Source organism: Neofelis nebulosa, chromosome 4 (genome assembly GCF_028018385.1).
Source record: "Neofelis nebulosa isolate mNeoNeb1 chromosome 4, mNeoNeb1.pri, whole genome shotgun sequence".
Lineage (NCBI taxonomy): Eukaryota > Metazoa > Chordata > Mammalia > Carnivora > Felidae > Neofelis > Neofelis nebulosa.
In genome coordinates, this window is record NC_080785.1 from 29,948,571 (window position 1) to 29,964,503 (window position 15,933).

At 39.2% G+C, this 15,933-nt stretch overlaps 1 protein-coding gene across 2 annotated transcripts in view; it reads left to right on the forward strand.

Annotated features, from left to right (window-relative positions):
- The window catches only part of AASS (aminoadipate-semialdehyde synthase), a 64,247-nt gene that overhangs the window by 21,623 nt on the left and 26,691 nt on the right, over positions 1-15,933 (forward strand). For both annotated transcript variants that reach the window (XM_058724469.1, XM_058724470.1), the window contains exons 10-11: positions 995-1,117; positions 1,507-1,618. In XM_058724469.1, the coding sequence (XP_058580452.1) occupies positions 995-1,117; positions 1,507-1,618 (235 nt within the window). The remainder of the gene's footprint in view (positions 1-994; positions 1,118-1,506; positions 1,619-15,933) is intronic.

Consider the following 15,933-nt stretch of genomic DNA (forward strand, 5'->3'; position numbering starts at 1 on the left):
TAATTATTAAATGTTGAGTATATAATTAATCAATAAATATTTGTGAACGCTTCACCTGCCTTGCACTCTGCTAAGCTAAAGGACAGAGAAAATATATGATTGCTACCCTTAGGCATGTAGCTGGCAAGAAGTAAATGTCAAGAGAATGCTAGGAACAATAAATAGCACAAGAATTGAGAAGAAACTGGGAACGCTGGGCTCAGCAAGGCTTGAAAGGGAGGACTGAGGGGAAAGAGAATTTCAAGTGATAGGATTGGTGCCTGATAAATACGGAACCACCAAAGCACAATTTAAGGCACAGCAAGTTAAGACATTAGCTCTAGTGCAGGGTTTATAAAGGCAAGTGGTAGTTGGAGACTGGGCAGGGAATTTTTGGTCAACCACTAAAGGATTTCAAAAGCTGGGCTGAGGCTTTTGTTCTTAATTCTAGAGGTTTCCCTGTATTAACATGGAAAATTCCGTAGTAGCTCTGTAAGCACAGACTCATCCCCACTGTACCAAAAGTTACCTACAATTCCAAGCCTTCCGAGGGGGCACACTGACTTCACCTTATATGAAGAACAATGTATCTGTGTGTTCTGTAATCATTGGTCATGCAAAGTCCCCCTCAGAACAAGCCTTGTGCCACTAAGCAGGGTGCAGACAGTGTCATCAAATATTCATAAGTTATTTAGAGCTGGCTAAATAGGTTAACTTTAACTAGGCTGTTTGCTGTGATTTCTCTAGGGAAGGGGTTTTCCACTTTGATTTTTTCTCCTCCCCCTCTTTTTCTCCTTATTTTTGTGTGTGGAGACTAAAACTCATCTTGGGAAGACTGTCTATATCCTAGAAGGATACAGTGTCCTGAACAGTGAAGTGTAGGGAAAAAAGCTGAAGAACCCAGGAAATATTTGGCATCCACACTGAAAGTTGTTCCAAGCACCTTTCACTTCTATTCATTTTTAATCTTGTTGAGAATTCCACACTTTCATCTGAGTGTTGATGTTATTTTCAGACTTGTGGCAATATGTGACATTTCAGCTGACACAGGAGGATCTATAGAGTTTATGACTGAATGTACAACGATAGAACATCCCTTTTGTATGTATGATGCAGACCAGCATATTATTCATGACAGGTAAGTTTGCTGGGGCTGCAGATGATAAGAGACACATAATAATACATCACTTACTTACCTTGGTATAGTAGTTTAAAGTATTCAGTGTTTTACATTTTTATGAAGGCTATGCAAATACCAGAGATATGCTCAAACATATTAAAAAATTTGGTAAAAAAAACAACAACATGCAAATTCAAACACTTAAATACATGCATACTATATTTAAATGGGAGATGGGTGGCTGAAGAAGGGAGGTTTTGGTTGAAAAGTCTTGTTTCTTTTCTTACACACTTTGATACCCAGCTTTAAATTATTATGACACAAATGCAATGGTTTAGGCATCTGGGAAAGTTAGAGCTTACAGATAACAGTGTATACATCTGAATAAAGCATCTCGGTTCTCCTAGTGTTGAAGGCTCGGGGATTCTGATGTGTTCCATTGACAATCTGCCAGCACAGCTTCCAATTGAAGCCACAGAATACTTTGGAGACATGCTTTACCCTTACGTTGAAGAAATGGTAAGCTGACTGGCAGCATCCACAGCAATTCTGTGGCTTTCGACAGAACTGCAGTGTGGTTCTAGGGATGTCTGGTCTCCTATATCTAAGAAATCTGTTGTAAAATGGAAGGCCAACCCTCCCTCAAAAGTATTTATAGACACTCTTCTATATATTCTGCTAGCTTGTCTCATGGGGAATAGAATTATATAACTGCCTTCATAGTGAATTATAATAGCATTTATCTTCCATTATTCATATTTTGTTAAGAAAGTGGCCTCTGGGGTAAGATTTTCCTTTTTTTCACTCTTCCTGCCGTCTAGGTCAATGCATGTGAGAACATTCTTACTGTGCTGTGATTAATAGATTTGAAAAATCAGAAATACAGAGACTTATTGGATGTTAGTCACTAATGCTTAGTTAAGTGACAGCTTTTGTTGTGGTTGTGTATTTTTCTCTGTAATCAATGATCGACTGCCGAAACACCGTGTTCTCTAAATTCCATTTCGTTTGCCAAAGATAAGCACTCTTATTTCAGTGTTTATCTTTCTTTTTTTTTTTTAAGAGAGAGAGGGAGAGTATGCACACGAGTGGGAGAGAGAGGCAGCAGAAGAGAGAAGCTTAAGCATAGAGCCCGAGGTGGGGCTCGATCCCGCCACCCTGGGATCATGACCTGAGCCCAAATCGAGAGTCAGACACTCAACTGACTGATCCATCCAGGCACCCCCAGTATTTATTTTAAGTGTTCATACTCGCTTTCTCTGTTGAGAATTTCTATTTTTTCATACATTATGAATGTACTGTTCTTTATCACATAGTCATAGTTAGAAAAGCCACTTTATAGTCTTTGCATCATATTTCCCAGTTTCTGGGTCAGCTTGGGGTTGAACTTTATTGATTGTCTTTTCCCTTGAAAATGGGTCAGGTCATAGTTTCCTGGTTTTCTCCAGTTGAATAATTTTGGAGTGTGTCATGGGTGATGTGGATAGCTATGCTGTGGAGATTCTGGATCGTTACATTTCTCTTCAAAGTGTTGATTTTTTGTGTGTTTTAGCAGGCATTTAATTTGGCTAGCTTTAAATTGAAAACTCTGTCTCACCTGAGGTGGGGAGTAGCTCAAATAAAAGTTCAGCTCTTTGCTTTCCTTGGGCTGCTTGACCTGCAGATGCTCAGTTTGGGGGTTATCCTGAGACTCGGAATAGGGTTCACATGAAAGTTGGACTTCGCTTTTTCCGAATCTGTGCCCTCTGCCATCCCCCCTCACATTCTGGAGGCTGTGGTTGCTCTGGGTTCCATTCCTGTTTTTAGATCAGAAAGTAGTGAGCTGGCTGCGTGTTTCTATGTCTTTGCACCACGTTGCCCATCCTGGGCAGTGCCAAAGGCTGGGCAAAGGAAACTACTGTGATGGTTATTTCTTCCAAGTTTTGACGCTCCTCCAAAAACTGTCCGCTATTTTTTCATTCTCGGAAGCCCTCAAGTAGTTGGTTTTGTTTGTATTTTGTCCAGAGTTTGTAGTTGTTATCTGCAGGAGGAATGGTCCGTTAGAGCTGCCCACAGGCCTGAAATGAAATGCGCCAGTCATAATACATAGAATCAACTGGACTCTAGTAGACTTTTGGAGTATGTAGAAGAGCTGTTGGTGAGCCTTTGGCTTTAATTCATCTCTTTGAATGCTTAAATTGTGTGTTTTCGGTGCAACTCTTCCTCTATATGGGCCTGGTTTGTCTTGTGGATGGATTTGACTGTTAATTTCTTGAAATGTGTTTTTGTATGGCTGCTCTAATGTCACTTACCACTTAAAAAAGTTTTTATAAGCCATTTTCAACTCACAAATTACTACGTTTCAAAACTTCAGTTATAAGTGTATTTCCATTGGACCCTACAACAGCTTTTCATTCCTATTTGTCTTTAATCAAAATTGCTATTCATTGGGGTGCCTGGGTGACTCAGTCAACTGAGCGTGTGATTCTTGATTTTGGCTCAGGTCACCATCTCATGATCTTGTGGGTTCGAGCCCCACATCAGGCTCTGCGCTGACAGTGTGGAGCCTGCTTAGAATTCTCTTTCTCCTCTCTCTCTGCCCCTCCCTTGCTCCCTCTCTCTCTGTCTCTGAAAATAAATAAATAAACATTAAAAATGTATTCATCCAGTAGAGTTGATCTCATATGGATACTAGGAGAAAAGCAAGCCAGTTTAATGAATTCCCAGTAAAGTGTGATTCAGGGTTAGCCTATGTAATTGATGGGGGATAAGTACATTGATTAAATATAATTTTTATTAAAGAACAATATATATTTTTACATTATATAATAGCATGAAAATTAAAGTGTCACATATAAGTGATACATAAGTATACAGCATGTTAAATTACCAAAAAGACACCCATGTGAATACTACGTAGGTTAAAAAAAAAAGCAATGTTAGCATTCCAGAAATCCCCTTATACCCCTCCCTCTACTGTCCCAGCTCTCCTTTCAAAAGATAACTACTATCGGGGTGCCTGGGTGGCTCAGTCAGTTGAGCGTCCGACTTCGGCTCAGGTCATGATCTCACGGTTCGTGAGTTTGAGACCCGCGTCAGGCAGGCTCTGTGCTGACAGCTCAGAGCTTGGAGCCTGCTTCAGATTCTGTGTCCCCTTCTCTCTCTGCCCCATCCCTGCTTGTGCTCTGTCTCTCTCTTTCAAAAATGAATAAACATAAAAAAAATTTATTTTTTTTTTAATTTTTTTTTAACGTTTATTTATTTTTGAGACAGAGAGAGACAGAGCATGAACAGGGGAGGGGCAGAGAGAGAGGGAGACACAGAATCTGAAACAGGCTCCAGGCTCTGAGCTGTCAGCACAGAGCCCAACGCGGGGCTTGAACTCACAGACTGTGAGATCATGACCTGAGCCAAAGTCGGACGCTTAACCAGCCAAGCCACCTAGGCACCCCAAAAAAAATTAAAAAAAAAAAGATTATGTATGGATTAGTTTTGCCTTTTGGGGGGACAATTTTATTTTATTTTTTGGCAGTATTCATGAAAGTTTAAACTCACTTCTGATAATTCCATTAAACTTCTTGGATTTGTTTATGTTCTTTGTTTTTTTTCTTGGTTTTCAGTAAATTCTTATCACTTAATATGCATGCTTTTTATTTTTATTTTTTAAATGTTTTTATTTTGACAGAGAGAGAGAGAGAGAGAGGATGCATGAGTGGGGGAGGGGCAGAGAGAGAGAGAGGGAGACAGAGAGAGAATACCAAGCAGGCTCTACATTGTCAGTGCAGAGCCAAACATGGGGCTCGATCCCAAGAACCGTGAGATCATGATCTGAGCCAAAACCAAGAGTTGGATGCTTAACCGACTGAGCCACCCAGGTGTCCCTGCATGTTTATTTTTAATTGAATGCTGGATATTGTGTATGTAAAATTGTAGAGATGATTTGACGCTCTTTGGATGTCGTGTAATTTTCTCCAGAGAAGATTTCCTTTGTTTCTGGCAGGGAGAAAATCACCTCAGTTCAGTGACAGAAGGGCAAAGCCAGGCTTTAGATGTTTAGAAATCTGATGTCTTTCAATTCATCATTCATTTGAAAATGCAGTCTTTCAGGATCCCAAATGAAAATCTGGCATTGACTGGGGTCCCCTTCAGCAGAACTGAAACTCCAATTTTTATTACAATATTATTTAAAGTTGGCCAAAAGCTCTTCCCAGTTTCTCTGCATCCCAGCTGCCACTTCCACATTGGCAACTACACCCATGGAAAGTGGTGACAGATGCCAGACTCATCACTTTGGGCTTCCTTCCCCAGAATTATGGTGCAGCAAGTCTTATCTATCTTAAAATATTTTGGGGGGAGCCTGGGTGGCTCAGTCGGTTAAGCGTCCAACTTCAGCTCAGGTCACCATCTCGCGGTCCGTGAGTTCGAGCCCCGCGTCGGGCTCTGGGCTGATGGCTCAGAGCCTGGAGCCTGCTTCCGATTCTGTGTCTCCCTCTCTCTCTGCCCCTCCCCCGTTCATGCTGTGTCTCTCTCTGTCTCAAAAATAAATAAATGTTAAAAAAAAATTAAAAAAAATTTTTTTTTAATTTTAACTTCAGTATAGTTAACATGTAATAGTATATTATTTCATGTGTACAATGTAGTGATTCAACAATTCTAAACATTACTCAGTGCTCATTTTGGTAAGTGTACCCTTAATCCTATTGACCTATCTCATACATCCCTTCACCCACCTTCCCCCTGGTAAGCATCTGTTTGTTCTTTATATTTAAGAGTTTATTTTTTGGTTTGTCTCCTTTTTTCCTTTGTTTGCTTAATTCCACATATGAGGAAAACCATGTGGTATTTGTCTTTCTCTGACTGACTTATTTTGCTTAGCACTATATTCTTTGATTCCATCCATGTTGTTGCAAATGACAGGATTTCATTCTTTTTTAAAATAATTATTTATTATTTTTGAGAGGGAGAGAGAGAGCACACAAGCAGGGGGAGGGGCAGAGAGAGAGAGAGAGAGAGAGAGAGAGATACAGAGGATCCGAAGCAGTTTCTGTGCTAACAGCAGCCAGCCTGATGCGGAGCTTGAGCTCACCAACTGCGAGATCATGACCTGAGCCGAAGTCAGATGCTCAATTGACTGAGCCACCCAGGCACCCAAGGATTTCATTCTTTTTTATGACTGAGTAAAATTTCAGTGTGTGTGGGTGTGTGTGTGTGTGTGTGTGTGTGTGTATACACCACACCTTTTTTATCCATTCATCTATTAATGGATGGATGGGCTGCTTCCATGATTTGTCTATTATAAATAATGCTGCAATAAACATAGGAGTGTGTATATCTTTTCAAATTTGTGGTGTCATATTCTTTGGGTAAATACCCAGTAGTGGAATTACTGGATCATATGGTAGTTCTATTTTTAATTTTCTGAGAAACCTCCGTACTGTTTTCCACAGTGGCTGCTCCAGTTTGCAATCCCATCAACAGTAACAGTGCACAAGTGTTCCTTTTTCTCCACACCCTTCCCAGCATTTGTTGTTTCTTGTGTTTATGATTTTAGCCATTCTGACAGGTGTAAGGTGATATCTCATTGCAGTTTTGATTTGCATTCCCCTGATGATGAGTGATGTTGAGCATCTTTTCATGTGTCATGTTGACCTTCTGTATATCTTCTTTGGAGAAACGTCTGTTCATGTCTTCTGCCCATTTTTAATTGGATTATTTATTTGTTTGTTTTGGTGTTGAGTTATATAGTTCTTTATATATTTTGAATACTAAGCCTTTATGAGATAATGTCATTTGCAAATATCTTCTCCATTCAGTAGGTTGCCTTTTAGTTCTGTTGATTGTTTCCTTTGCTGTGTAGAGATTTTTGTTTTGATGTAGTCCTAATAGTTTATTTTTGCTTTTGTTTCCCTTGCCTTAGAAGACTTATCTAGAAAAATGTTGCTATGGCCAGTGTTGGAAAAATTACTACCTGTGCTGTCTTCTAGGATTTTTGAGCTTTAGGGTATTACATGTACGTCCTTAGTGCATTTTGAGTTTATTTTTGTGTATGATGTAAGAAAGTGGTCCATTTTCATTATTTTGCATATAGCTATCTCCAAAAACCATTTGTTGAAAAGGCTGTCTTTTTCCCATTAGATATTCTTTCCTGCTTTGTCAAAGATTAATTGACTATAAGATTATGGGTTTCTTTCTGGGCTCTCTATTTTGTTCTGTCGATCTGTGTGTCTGTTTTTGTGCCAATACCTTACTGTTTTGATGACAACAGCTTTGTAGTGTAACTTGAAATCTGGGATTATCATACCCCTAGTTTTGGTTTTCTTTTTTAAGATTGTTTTGGCTATTTGGGGTCTTTTGTGGTTCCATAAAAATTTTAGGATTGTTTGTTCTACCTTTATGAAAAATACTATTGGTATTTTGATAGGGATTGCATTAAACCTATAGATTGCTTGGGATAGTATGGGCATTTTAATAATATTTGTTCTTCCAGTTCATGAGCATGAAATATCTTTCCATTTGTTTGTGCCATCTTCAGTTTCTTTCATCAATGTTTTCTAGTTTTCATAGTACACGTCTTTCACCTCCTAGCTTATTGCTAAGTTTAATAATAAACTCCTAAGCAGTAATAAACTCCTAAGTTTATTGCTAGATATTTTATTCTTTTTGGTGCAAAGGTAAATGGAATTTCTTAATTTCTGTTTCTGCTGCTTCATTATTAGTATATTGAAATGCAGTGGATTTGTGTACATCGATTTTGCATCCCATGACCTTACTGAATTCATGTGTCAGTTCTAGTAGTTTCTTGGTGGAGTCTCTAGAGTTTTCTATATATAGTATCATGTCATCTGCAAATAGTGAAAGTTTTGCTTCTTCCTTTTTAATTTAGATGGCTTTTATCCCTTTTTCTTATGTCATTGCTGTGGCTAGGACTTCCAGTACAATGTTAAATAAAGATGGAGAAAGTGGACATCTTTGTCTTGCTCCCAACCTTAGGGAAAAGCTCTCATTTTCCCCCCACTGAGTGTGATGTTAGCTGTGGGTTTTTCATATAGGGCCTTTATTTTGTTGAGGTATGTTCCCTCTAAACTGATCTTGTTAAGGGTTTTTATAATCAATGGATGTTGTACTTTGTCATATGTTTTCCTGCATCTATTGAAATATTCATATGATTTTTATCTTTTCTTTTGTTGATGTGATGTATGACACCAATTTGCAAATATTGAACCAAGCTTGCATCCCAGAAACAAATCCCACTTGATCATGGTGAATGATTTTTTTAAATATATTTTGGATTTTATTTGCTAATATTTTGTTGAGGATTTTTGCATCTATTTTCATCAGGGATATTGGCCTGTAGTTTTGTTTTGTTTTGTTTTGTTTGTAGTGTGTTTATCTAGTTTTAGTATCAGGGTAATGCTGGCCTCATAGAATCAACCTAGAAGCTATACTTCCCCTTTTATTTTTTGGAATAGCTTGAGAAGACTATAGGTATTGACTCTTCTTTAAATGTTTGGTAGAATTCACCTGTGAAGCCATCTTATCTTGGACTTCTGTTTGTTGGGAGTTTTTTGATTACTTATTCAATTTCATTGCTGATAAGTGGTCTGTTCAAATTTTCTGTTGCTTCCTGATTCAATTTTGGGAGGTTATATGTTCCCAAGAATTTATCCATTTCTTATAGTTTGTCTATTTGTTGGCATATAATTTTTCATAATATTTTTCATAATATTCTTTTAGTCATTTGTATTTTTGTGGTGTTGGTTGATATTTCTCCTCTTTTATTTCTGATTTTGTTTATTTGAGTCCTCTCTGTTTGTTTCTCTCTCTGTTGTTGTTTTTTTTTTTTTTTTTTTTTTTGGATGAGTCTGGTTAAAATTTTGTTGGTGTTTTCAAAGAACTAGTTCCTGGTTTCATTGCTCTGTTCTATTGTTTGTTGTGTTTTTGTTTGTTTGTTTCTATTTTGTTTGTTTCTGCTCTAGTATTTATTATTTCTTTCCTTCTACTGGTTTTGGGTCTTGTTTATTGTTTTTTTTCTAGCTCCTCTGAGATTTGAGATTTTTCTATTTGAGATTTTTCTTGCTTCTTGGTATAGGCCTATATTGTTATTAACTTCCTTCTTAGAACAGCTTATGTTGCATCTCAAAGATTTTGGACCATTGTGTTTGCATTTTAATTTGTCTTCATGTATTTTTTTTGAGAGAGAGACAGAGAGACAGAGAGACAGAGAGACAGAGAGCGAGTAGAGGAGATGCAGAGAGAGAAAGAGACACAGAATCCAAAACAGGCTCCAGGCTCTGAGCTCTTGGCACAGAGCACAATGCAGGGCTCGAACTCACAAACTGCAAGGTCATGACCTGAGCCAGAGTCAGATGCTCAGACTGAGCCACCCAAGTGCCCCTGTCTCTGTGTATTTTTTATTTTCTCTTTGATTTCTTCTTTGAGCTATTCATTGTTTAGCAGCTTTTTATGTAATGTCCATGCATTTGTGGTCTTTCCAGATTTTTTTCTTGTGGTTGATTTCTAGTTTCATAGTGTTGTGGTCAGAAAAGATACATGGTATGAATGTCATCTTTTGAATTTGTTGAGATTGTTTTGTGGCCTAATGTGTGATCTATTCTGGAGAATGTCCCATGTGCACTTGAAAATAATGTGTATTATGCTATTTTAGGATGGAATGGTCTGAGCATATCTGTTAGATCCATCTGGTCCAATGTGTCATTCAAACACTGTTTCCTTGTTGAATTTCTGTTTGGATGATCTACTCATTGATGTAATTGGGTCTTGAAGTCCCCTACTGTTGTTGTATGAATATCAATTATTTCCTTTATGTTTGTTATTAACTGCTCTATGTATTTGGGTATTCCTATGTTGGGTGCATACATATTTATAATTGTTATATTTTCTTGTTGTATTGTTTTCTGAATGATTATATAGTGTCCTTCTTTGTCTCTTGTTACAGTCTTTGTTTTAAAGTCTTTGCTGTTCAATATAAGTATTGTTATCCCAGTTTTCACATCTGTTTGCATGATAAATTTTGTATTTCTTCACTTTCAGTCTGCATGTGTCTTTAGGTCTGATGTGAGTCTCTTGTGGGCAGTGTATAGATGGATCTTGCTTTTTTATCCATTCTGTCACCATATGTCTTTTGATTGGAGCAAATAGTCCATTTACATTCAAAGTATTTATGGGTATGTATTTATTGCTATTTTGTTGTTTTATGGTTGTTTTTGAGGATCTTCTCTATTTTTTTTCTTCTTTTGCTCTTGTCTTTAATGGCTAGTTGACTTTCCTAGTGATATATTTGGGTTCTTTCTGTTTTATTTTTTTGCATATCTATTACTGATTTTTGATTTGTGGTTTTTACTTAGTTTGTATATAACATCTTCTGTGTATGTCAGTCTATATTAAGATGATGCCCACTTAAGTCTGAACCCATTCTTTACCCCTTTCTCTCCCACATTTTAGGTATATGGTGTCATACTTTACATCCTTTTATTTTGTGATTTCCTTGACTGATTTTTATAGATATACTTAATTTTTCTGCTTTTGTGCTTCCTACTTTTCTTACTCCCACTTATGTTCTTTCCTTTCCACTCAAAGAGGCTCCTTTAATATTTCCTGTAGGGCTGGTTTGGTGATCATGAATTCCTTCACTTTTATTTATTTTAAAATGTTTATTTATTTTGAGAGAGAGAGAGAGAGAGCATGAGTGGGGAAGGGACAGAGACAGAGGTAGAGAGAGAATCCTAAGCAGGTTCCATGTTCAGTGCAGAGCCTGATGTGGGGCTCAATTTCACAACTGTGAGATCATGACCTGAGCTGAAATCAAGAGTCAGATGTTTAACTAACTGAGCCACCCAGGCCTCTCAGAATTCCTTTACCTTTAGTTTGTCTGAGAAACTCTTTATCTCTACTTCTATTGTGAACTATAGACTTGCTGGATAGAGAATTCTTGGCAGAGGGTTTTTTTTCTTTCATTACTTTGATTATATCATGCCACTGTCTTCTGGCCTACAAAGTTTCTTCTTTTTTTTTTTTTTAACTTTTTAAATGTTTATTTATTTGAGAGAGAGAGAGAGAGAGAGAGAGAGAGAGAGAGAAAGCGTGAGTGGGGGAGGAGCAGAGAGAGAGAGGGAGACACAGAATCTGAAGCAGGCTCCAGGCTCTGAGCTGTCAGCACAGAGCCCAGCACAGAACTTGAACCCATAAACCATGAGATTATGACCTGAGCTGAAGTCGGACACTTAACCAACTGAGCCACCTCGGCAGCCTTGGCCCACAAAGTTTCTGGTGAAAAATCTGCTGATAGCTTTATAAGGTTTCCATTGTATGTAAATGTTTTCTTTTCTCTTGCTGCTTGTAAAATTCTCTCTTTGGCACTACTTTTTGCCATTTTAATTATATGTGGTTTTGTGTGGATCTCCTTGGGTTGATTTTGTTGGGGGCTTTCTGTGCCTCTTGGATCTAGATTTCAGTTTCCTTCCCTGAGATTAGAGAAGTTTTAAGCTATTCTTCAAATAAACGTTCTGCTCCCCTTTTCTGTCTCTTCTTCTGGGATCCCTATAATGCAGATGCATTACACTTGATTGTGTAGCTGAGTTCCCTCAGTCTATTTTCATTTTGTATTATTATTTTTCTCTTATCTGCTTATTATTTTTCTCTTAGCTTATAGATAACAATCAAGCTGATTGTTATCTGTCCTCCAGATCCCTGATATTTTCTTCTGCTTTCTCTAGACCACTATTTATTCCATCTAGTGTATTTAAAATTTTTTTTTAATGTTTATTTATTTTTGAGACAGAGAGAGACAGAGCATGAGCAGGGGAAGAACAGAGAGAGAGGGGGGACACAGAATCTGAAGCAGGCTCCACGCTGTGAGCTGTCAGCACAGACCCCAATGCAAGACTTGAACTCACAGACTGCAAGATCATGACCTGAGCCAAAGTCGGATGCTCAACTGACTGAGCCACCCAGGCGCTTCTCCATCTAGTGTATTTTTTTTTTTTTTTAATTTTTTTTTCAACGTTTTTTATTTATTTTTGGGACAGAGACAGAGCATGAATGGGGGAGGGGCAGAGAGAGAGGGAGACACAGAATCGGAAACAGGCTCCAGGCTCCGAGCCATCAGCCCAGAGCCTGACGCAGGGCTCGAACTCACGGACCGCAAGATCGTGACCTGGCTGAAGTCGGACGCTTAACCGACTGCGCCATCCAGGCGCCCCCCATCTAGTGTATTTTAAATTTCAATTATTGAGTTCTTCACCTCTGATTTGTTCTTTTTTATGTTTTCTATCTCTTTGTTAAGGGTCTCACTGAGGCCCTCCACTCTTTTCTCAAGTCCAGTGAGTATCTTTGTGGCCATTAGCTAAAGTCTTCTTAAGCATATTACTCATTTCTGTTTCACTTAGGTTATCTTGTTCTGGTTTTATCCTGTTCTTTCATCTGAGACATATTACTCTGTCTCCTCATTTTGTCTAACTCTCTGTGTCTGTTTTTATGTGTTAGGAAAGTCAGCTACATCTCTTGCTTTTGAAAGTAGTGGCCTTATGAAGAAGAGATCCTCTAGGGATCTCTTTGCATCTGTAATGCAATGTCCCCTGTTGCCCAGAACCTGGTGCTTCACGGATGTCTCCTGTGTGTGCTGCGTGCACTCTGCTGTTGTGGCTCAGCAGCTTTTTCCTTTAGTCCAGTTGTCTGCAATGTCTCTCTTTGCCTGTTTTGGGCAAGGTTTGATCCCTGTGACGTTAGTAGGTTTGTCTGGGGCTGCCTTAAGCTGGAGTTAGGTCAGACCTGGCTTTTGCCATAGATGTCGTAGCACTGAGGTGCAGTTTGCTTTCCCTGTTTTGTCTCCTGGGAAGCTCTTATAAGTGGGTGGGGCCTGCAGTCAGATCAGCTATCTGCTCCCAACCCACTGCTGTGCCTGCAGTCTGACTAGTATGTGTGGTTCATTTTCTTTCTCCCTGAGGTACGCATCACTTTGGAGTACTGCTGGTCTGTCAGGGCTGCTTGCACCCTGCCAAGCTTGTGGCACACTTTGGATGGACTCAGACCAAGAGTGTATTGGAAGGGGTGGATCCGCAGAAGCCCGACGTGTCAGATGTGGGGTGTTAGCAAGGCTTGCACAGGTCTTCTGTGGAGTAGACATTCAGCTGAAGCTGGGCTTGAGGGGGTGTGTCTGCAGGGGAACACTTGGGTGGGGCACACTATTAGCAAGATAGGTAGGAGTGTATGTGCTATGCTGCTTTCAGCTGGTGGCCCGGTGTTTAGCCTGGGGGGTGGGGCAGGGAAATTGCACAGGCCAGCTCCTTCATTCCTAGAGAAGTCTTTCATGGATCCTTGTCTCTCCAGCTCGTAATCTGAGATTAGTAAACAAATCTTCCTCCAATATACCCCAGGCGATCTTCAGACTGCTGCTTCTATGCTGTGTCTCACTGGAGCTTTTTGTTGTGCTGTCTCTTTAAGGGTAGGGACTCAGTTTCATCTTGCCTTCCAGGCTCTCCCAGAGCCAAACCAACAGATTTTTAAAGTTCCAGGTTTTAAGTCCTGGTGCTTGTAAGAACCTGTGAAATTCGGCCTCTTTGTTTTTCAAAACCAAATGTTACTGGGATTCATCTTTTCTGTGTGGGCTCCCAGTGTGAGACTCTGTTTTTCTCCCCTCTCTGTGCCTGTGTTGTCCCTCCCTCCTGTGGAAAGTTCTGCAGGTCCCTGTGTCTCAGCCCTTCCCACCCTCTTTGATGTGGCCTCTTTTCATTTAGCTGTGGAGAGTTTGTTCTGCCAGTCTACAAGTCGTTTTCTGGGTTATTTGAACTGATGTGTTTGTTATCTAGTTGTATCTGTGGGAAAAGGTGAGCTTAGGATCCTCCTATTTTGCTGTCTTTCCAGAAAAAAAATTTTCTTTATCTATCCTTTGAAGACAAAAATTGAGGCTTTTCATGTTTTACCTGGTTTTACTCAATGGGAGGATTGGTCTGAAAAGATCTAATTCACCCTTGTTTAGAAGGGAAATGTCCAAAAAAAAAAAAAAAAAAAAAAAGAGGTTAGAGTGGGAGAGAGCCAAAGCATAAGAGACTGTTAAAAACTGAGAACAAACTGAGGGTTGGTGGGGGGTGGGAGGGAGGGGAGGGTGGGTGATGGGTATTGAGGAGGGCACCTTTTGGGATGAGCACTGGGTGTTGTATGGAAACCAATTTGACGATAAACCTCATATATTGACAAATAAATAAAAAATAAAGGCATTGTATTATGAAAAAAAAAAATAGAAGGGAAATGTCCATTTAAAAAGATGATATGTTTTTGCTTACTAAATCAGCAGTTTGATAGTCTCTTAGGCAATGTGACAAAGTTAACAATATCTGACAGTGAGGTGTTGGAGAGTTTTGGTCAGACTGAGGCAGGTGATATTGCCTGTGACTAAGCCGGCTTCTCTAAATTGTCACATATTTTTCCTTTTATACATCACAATAGTCTTCCAGACAGTGTGGTGGGATTCTCTTAGGGGCATCTATCTCAGCATTATATATAAGCAGTGGACATTTGTGAAAATGTATGGCTATTTATTGTAGTCTTGATTTGTGTGTATCTGCTTACCACTAAAATATTAAGTATTTTGTCTCTGTTCTCGTCTGATAACTGTATTGGAGCTGTATTTTCCTTTTTGACGTAAGATTCAGACCCTGTGGCATTGCAGGGCACAGACTATCATTTTGAGCCAATAGAAAAGTTTGTTTCGCTTGAATTAATTAGATAGTTATTGTCTGCTGGAACAAGGCACACATATGGTTGAAGAAAATGAAAATATACCTTCTGACCTATAGTAGGATGAGGTCCAGGAAGGGAATGAGATAAGTGTGCAATACTGCCATAAAGTGGAATATGACAATCATTAGAAAAATGTTAATGGAGTTGTGGAGGGTGAGGCTCTGTCCTGTTGGGTAAAGTCAAGAAAGGTTTTATGAAAGAGGTGACATTTGAGCTGGCTCTTGGTAGATGTTTAGGATCTGTTCGTTTGCTTGGGAATGGGAGGCATACTATCTGATGGAGACAGGAGAGCAAAGGTGGGAGTTAATTTGACAGAGGGTTTCTGTGAGCTGTCAAGTCTGACAGAGTAAAAGGAGTATGTTGGTTCCATATTGCAAAGGGTCTTAACACTGGGATAAATAGCTTGAAATTAATTTAGGAGAGCGTGATGAGCTCTCAAAGGTGGCATATGTAAAAGTGACAAGGCATACCATATGCTTTAGGACCCTTGTGCTTGTAGTTCTGTCATGATTGAATTCTAGCAAGGAAGGCAGTTAATATAATAATTCAGCAAGCAGCCTTTTGTTGTCTTTTAGGTTTGCCTTTCTGTAGGTGGACTCAAGACACTTAGTTCATTTTCTTGGAAAAAATCCATATGATTATCGCATGTATCCACTAATATATTTATTGAATATTTACCATTGTATTGCACAGGTAAGATGCCGAAGTGCAGTTCTTACCTTCAAGGTGTGCTTCGAGGCAGATTTTGATTAAGGCTTCACAGAGGAGGCAGTTCTTCAGCTATATCTTGGAGGACGAAGAGTAAGAATTCCATGTAGAGGAATAGCATGTGAGACATCCACCTGGTACAGAGGCATGGGAAAGCTGATGTAGATAAGCAGCTCCACACTGTTAATAGGACTTGAGTTTTGAATATGAGGCAAAAGGGAGAATTGAGGTCGGAGAGGCAGACTATAGAGAGTCTTGGAGGCCATATAGGGAGCTAGAGACTTTATCCTGAGGGTATCGGAAAGCTAGTAAATGATTTCAAATAGACACAGAAGAAATGGTCACATTTTTGTTTTAGAGTGAAGGTAAATGGAAGGCGAGAGGTGGGAGGT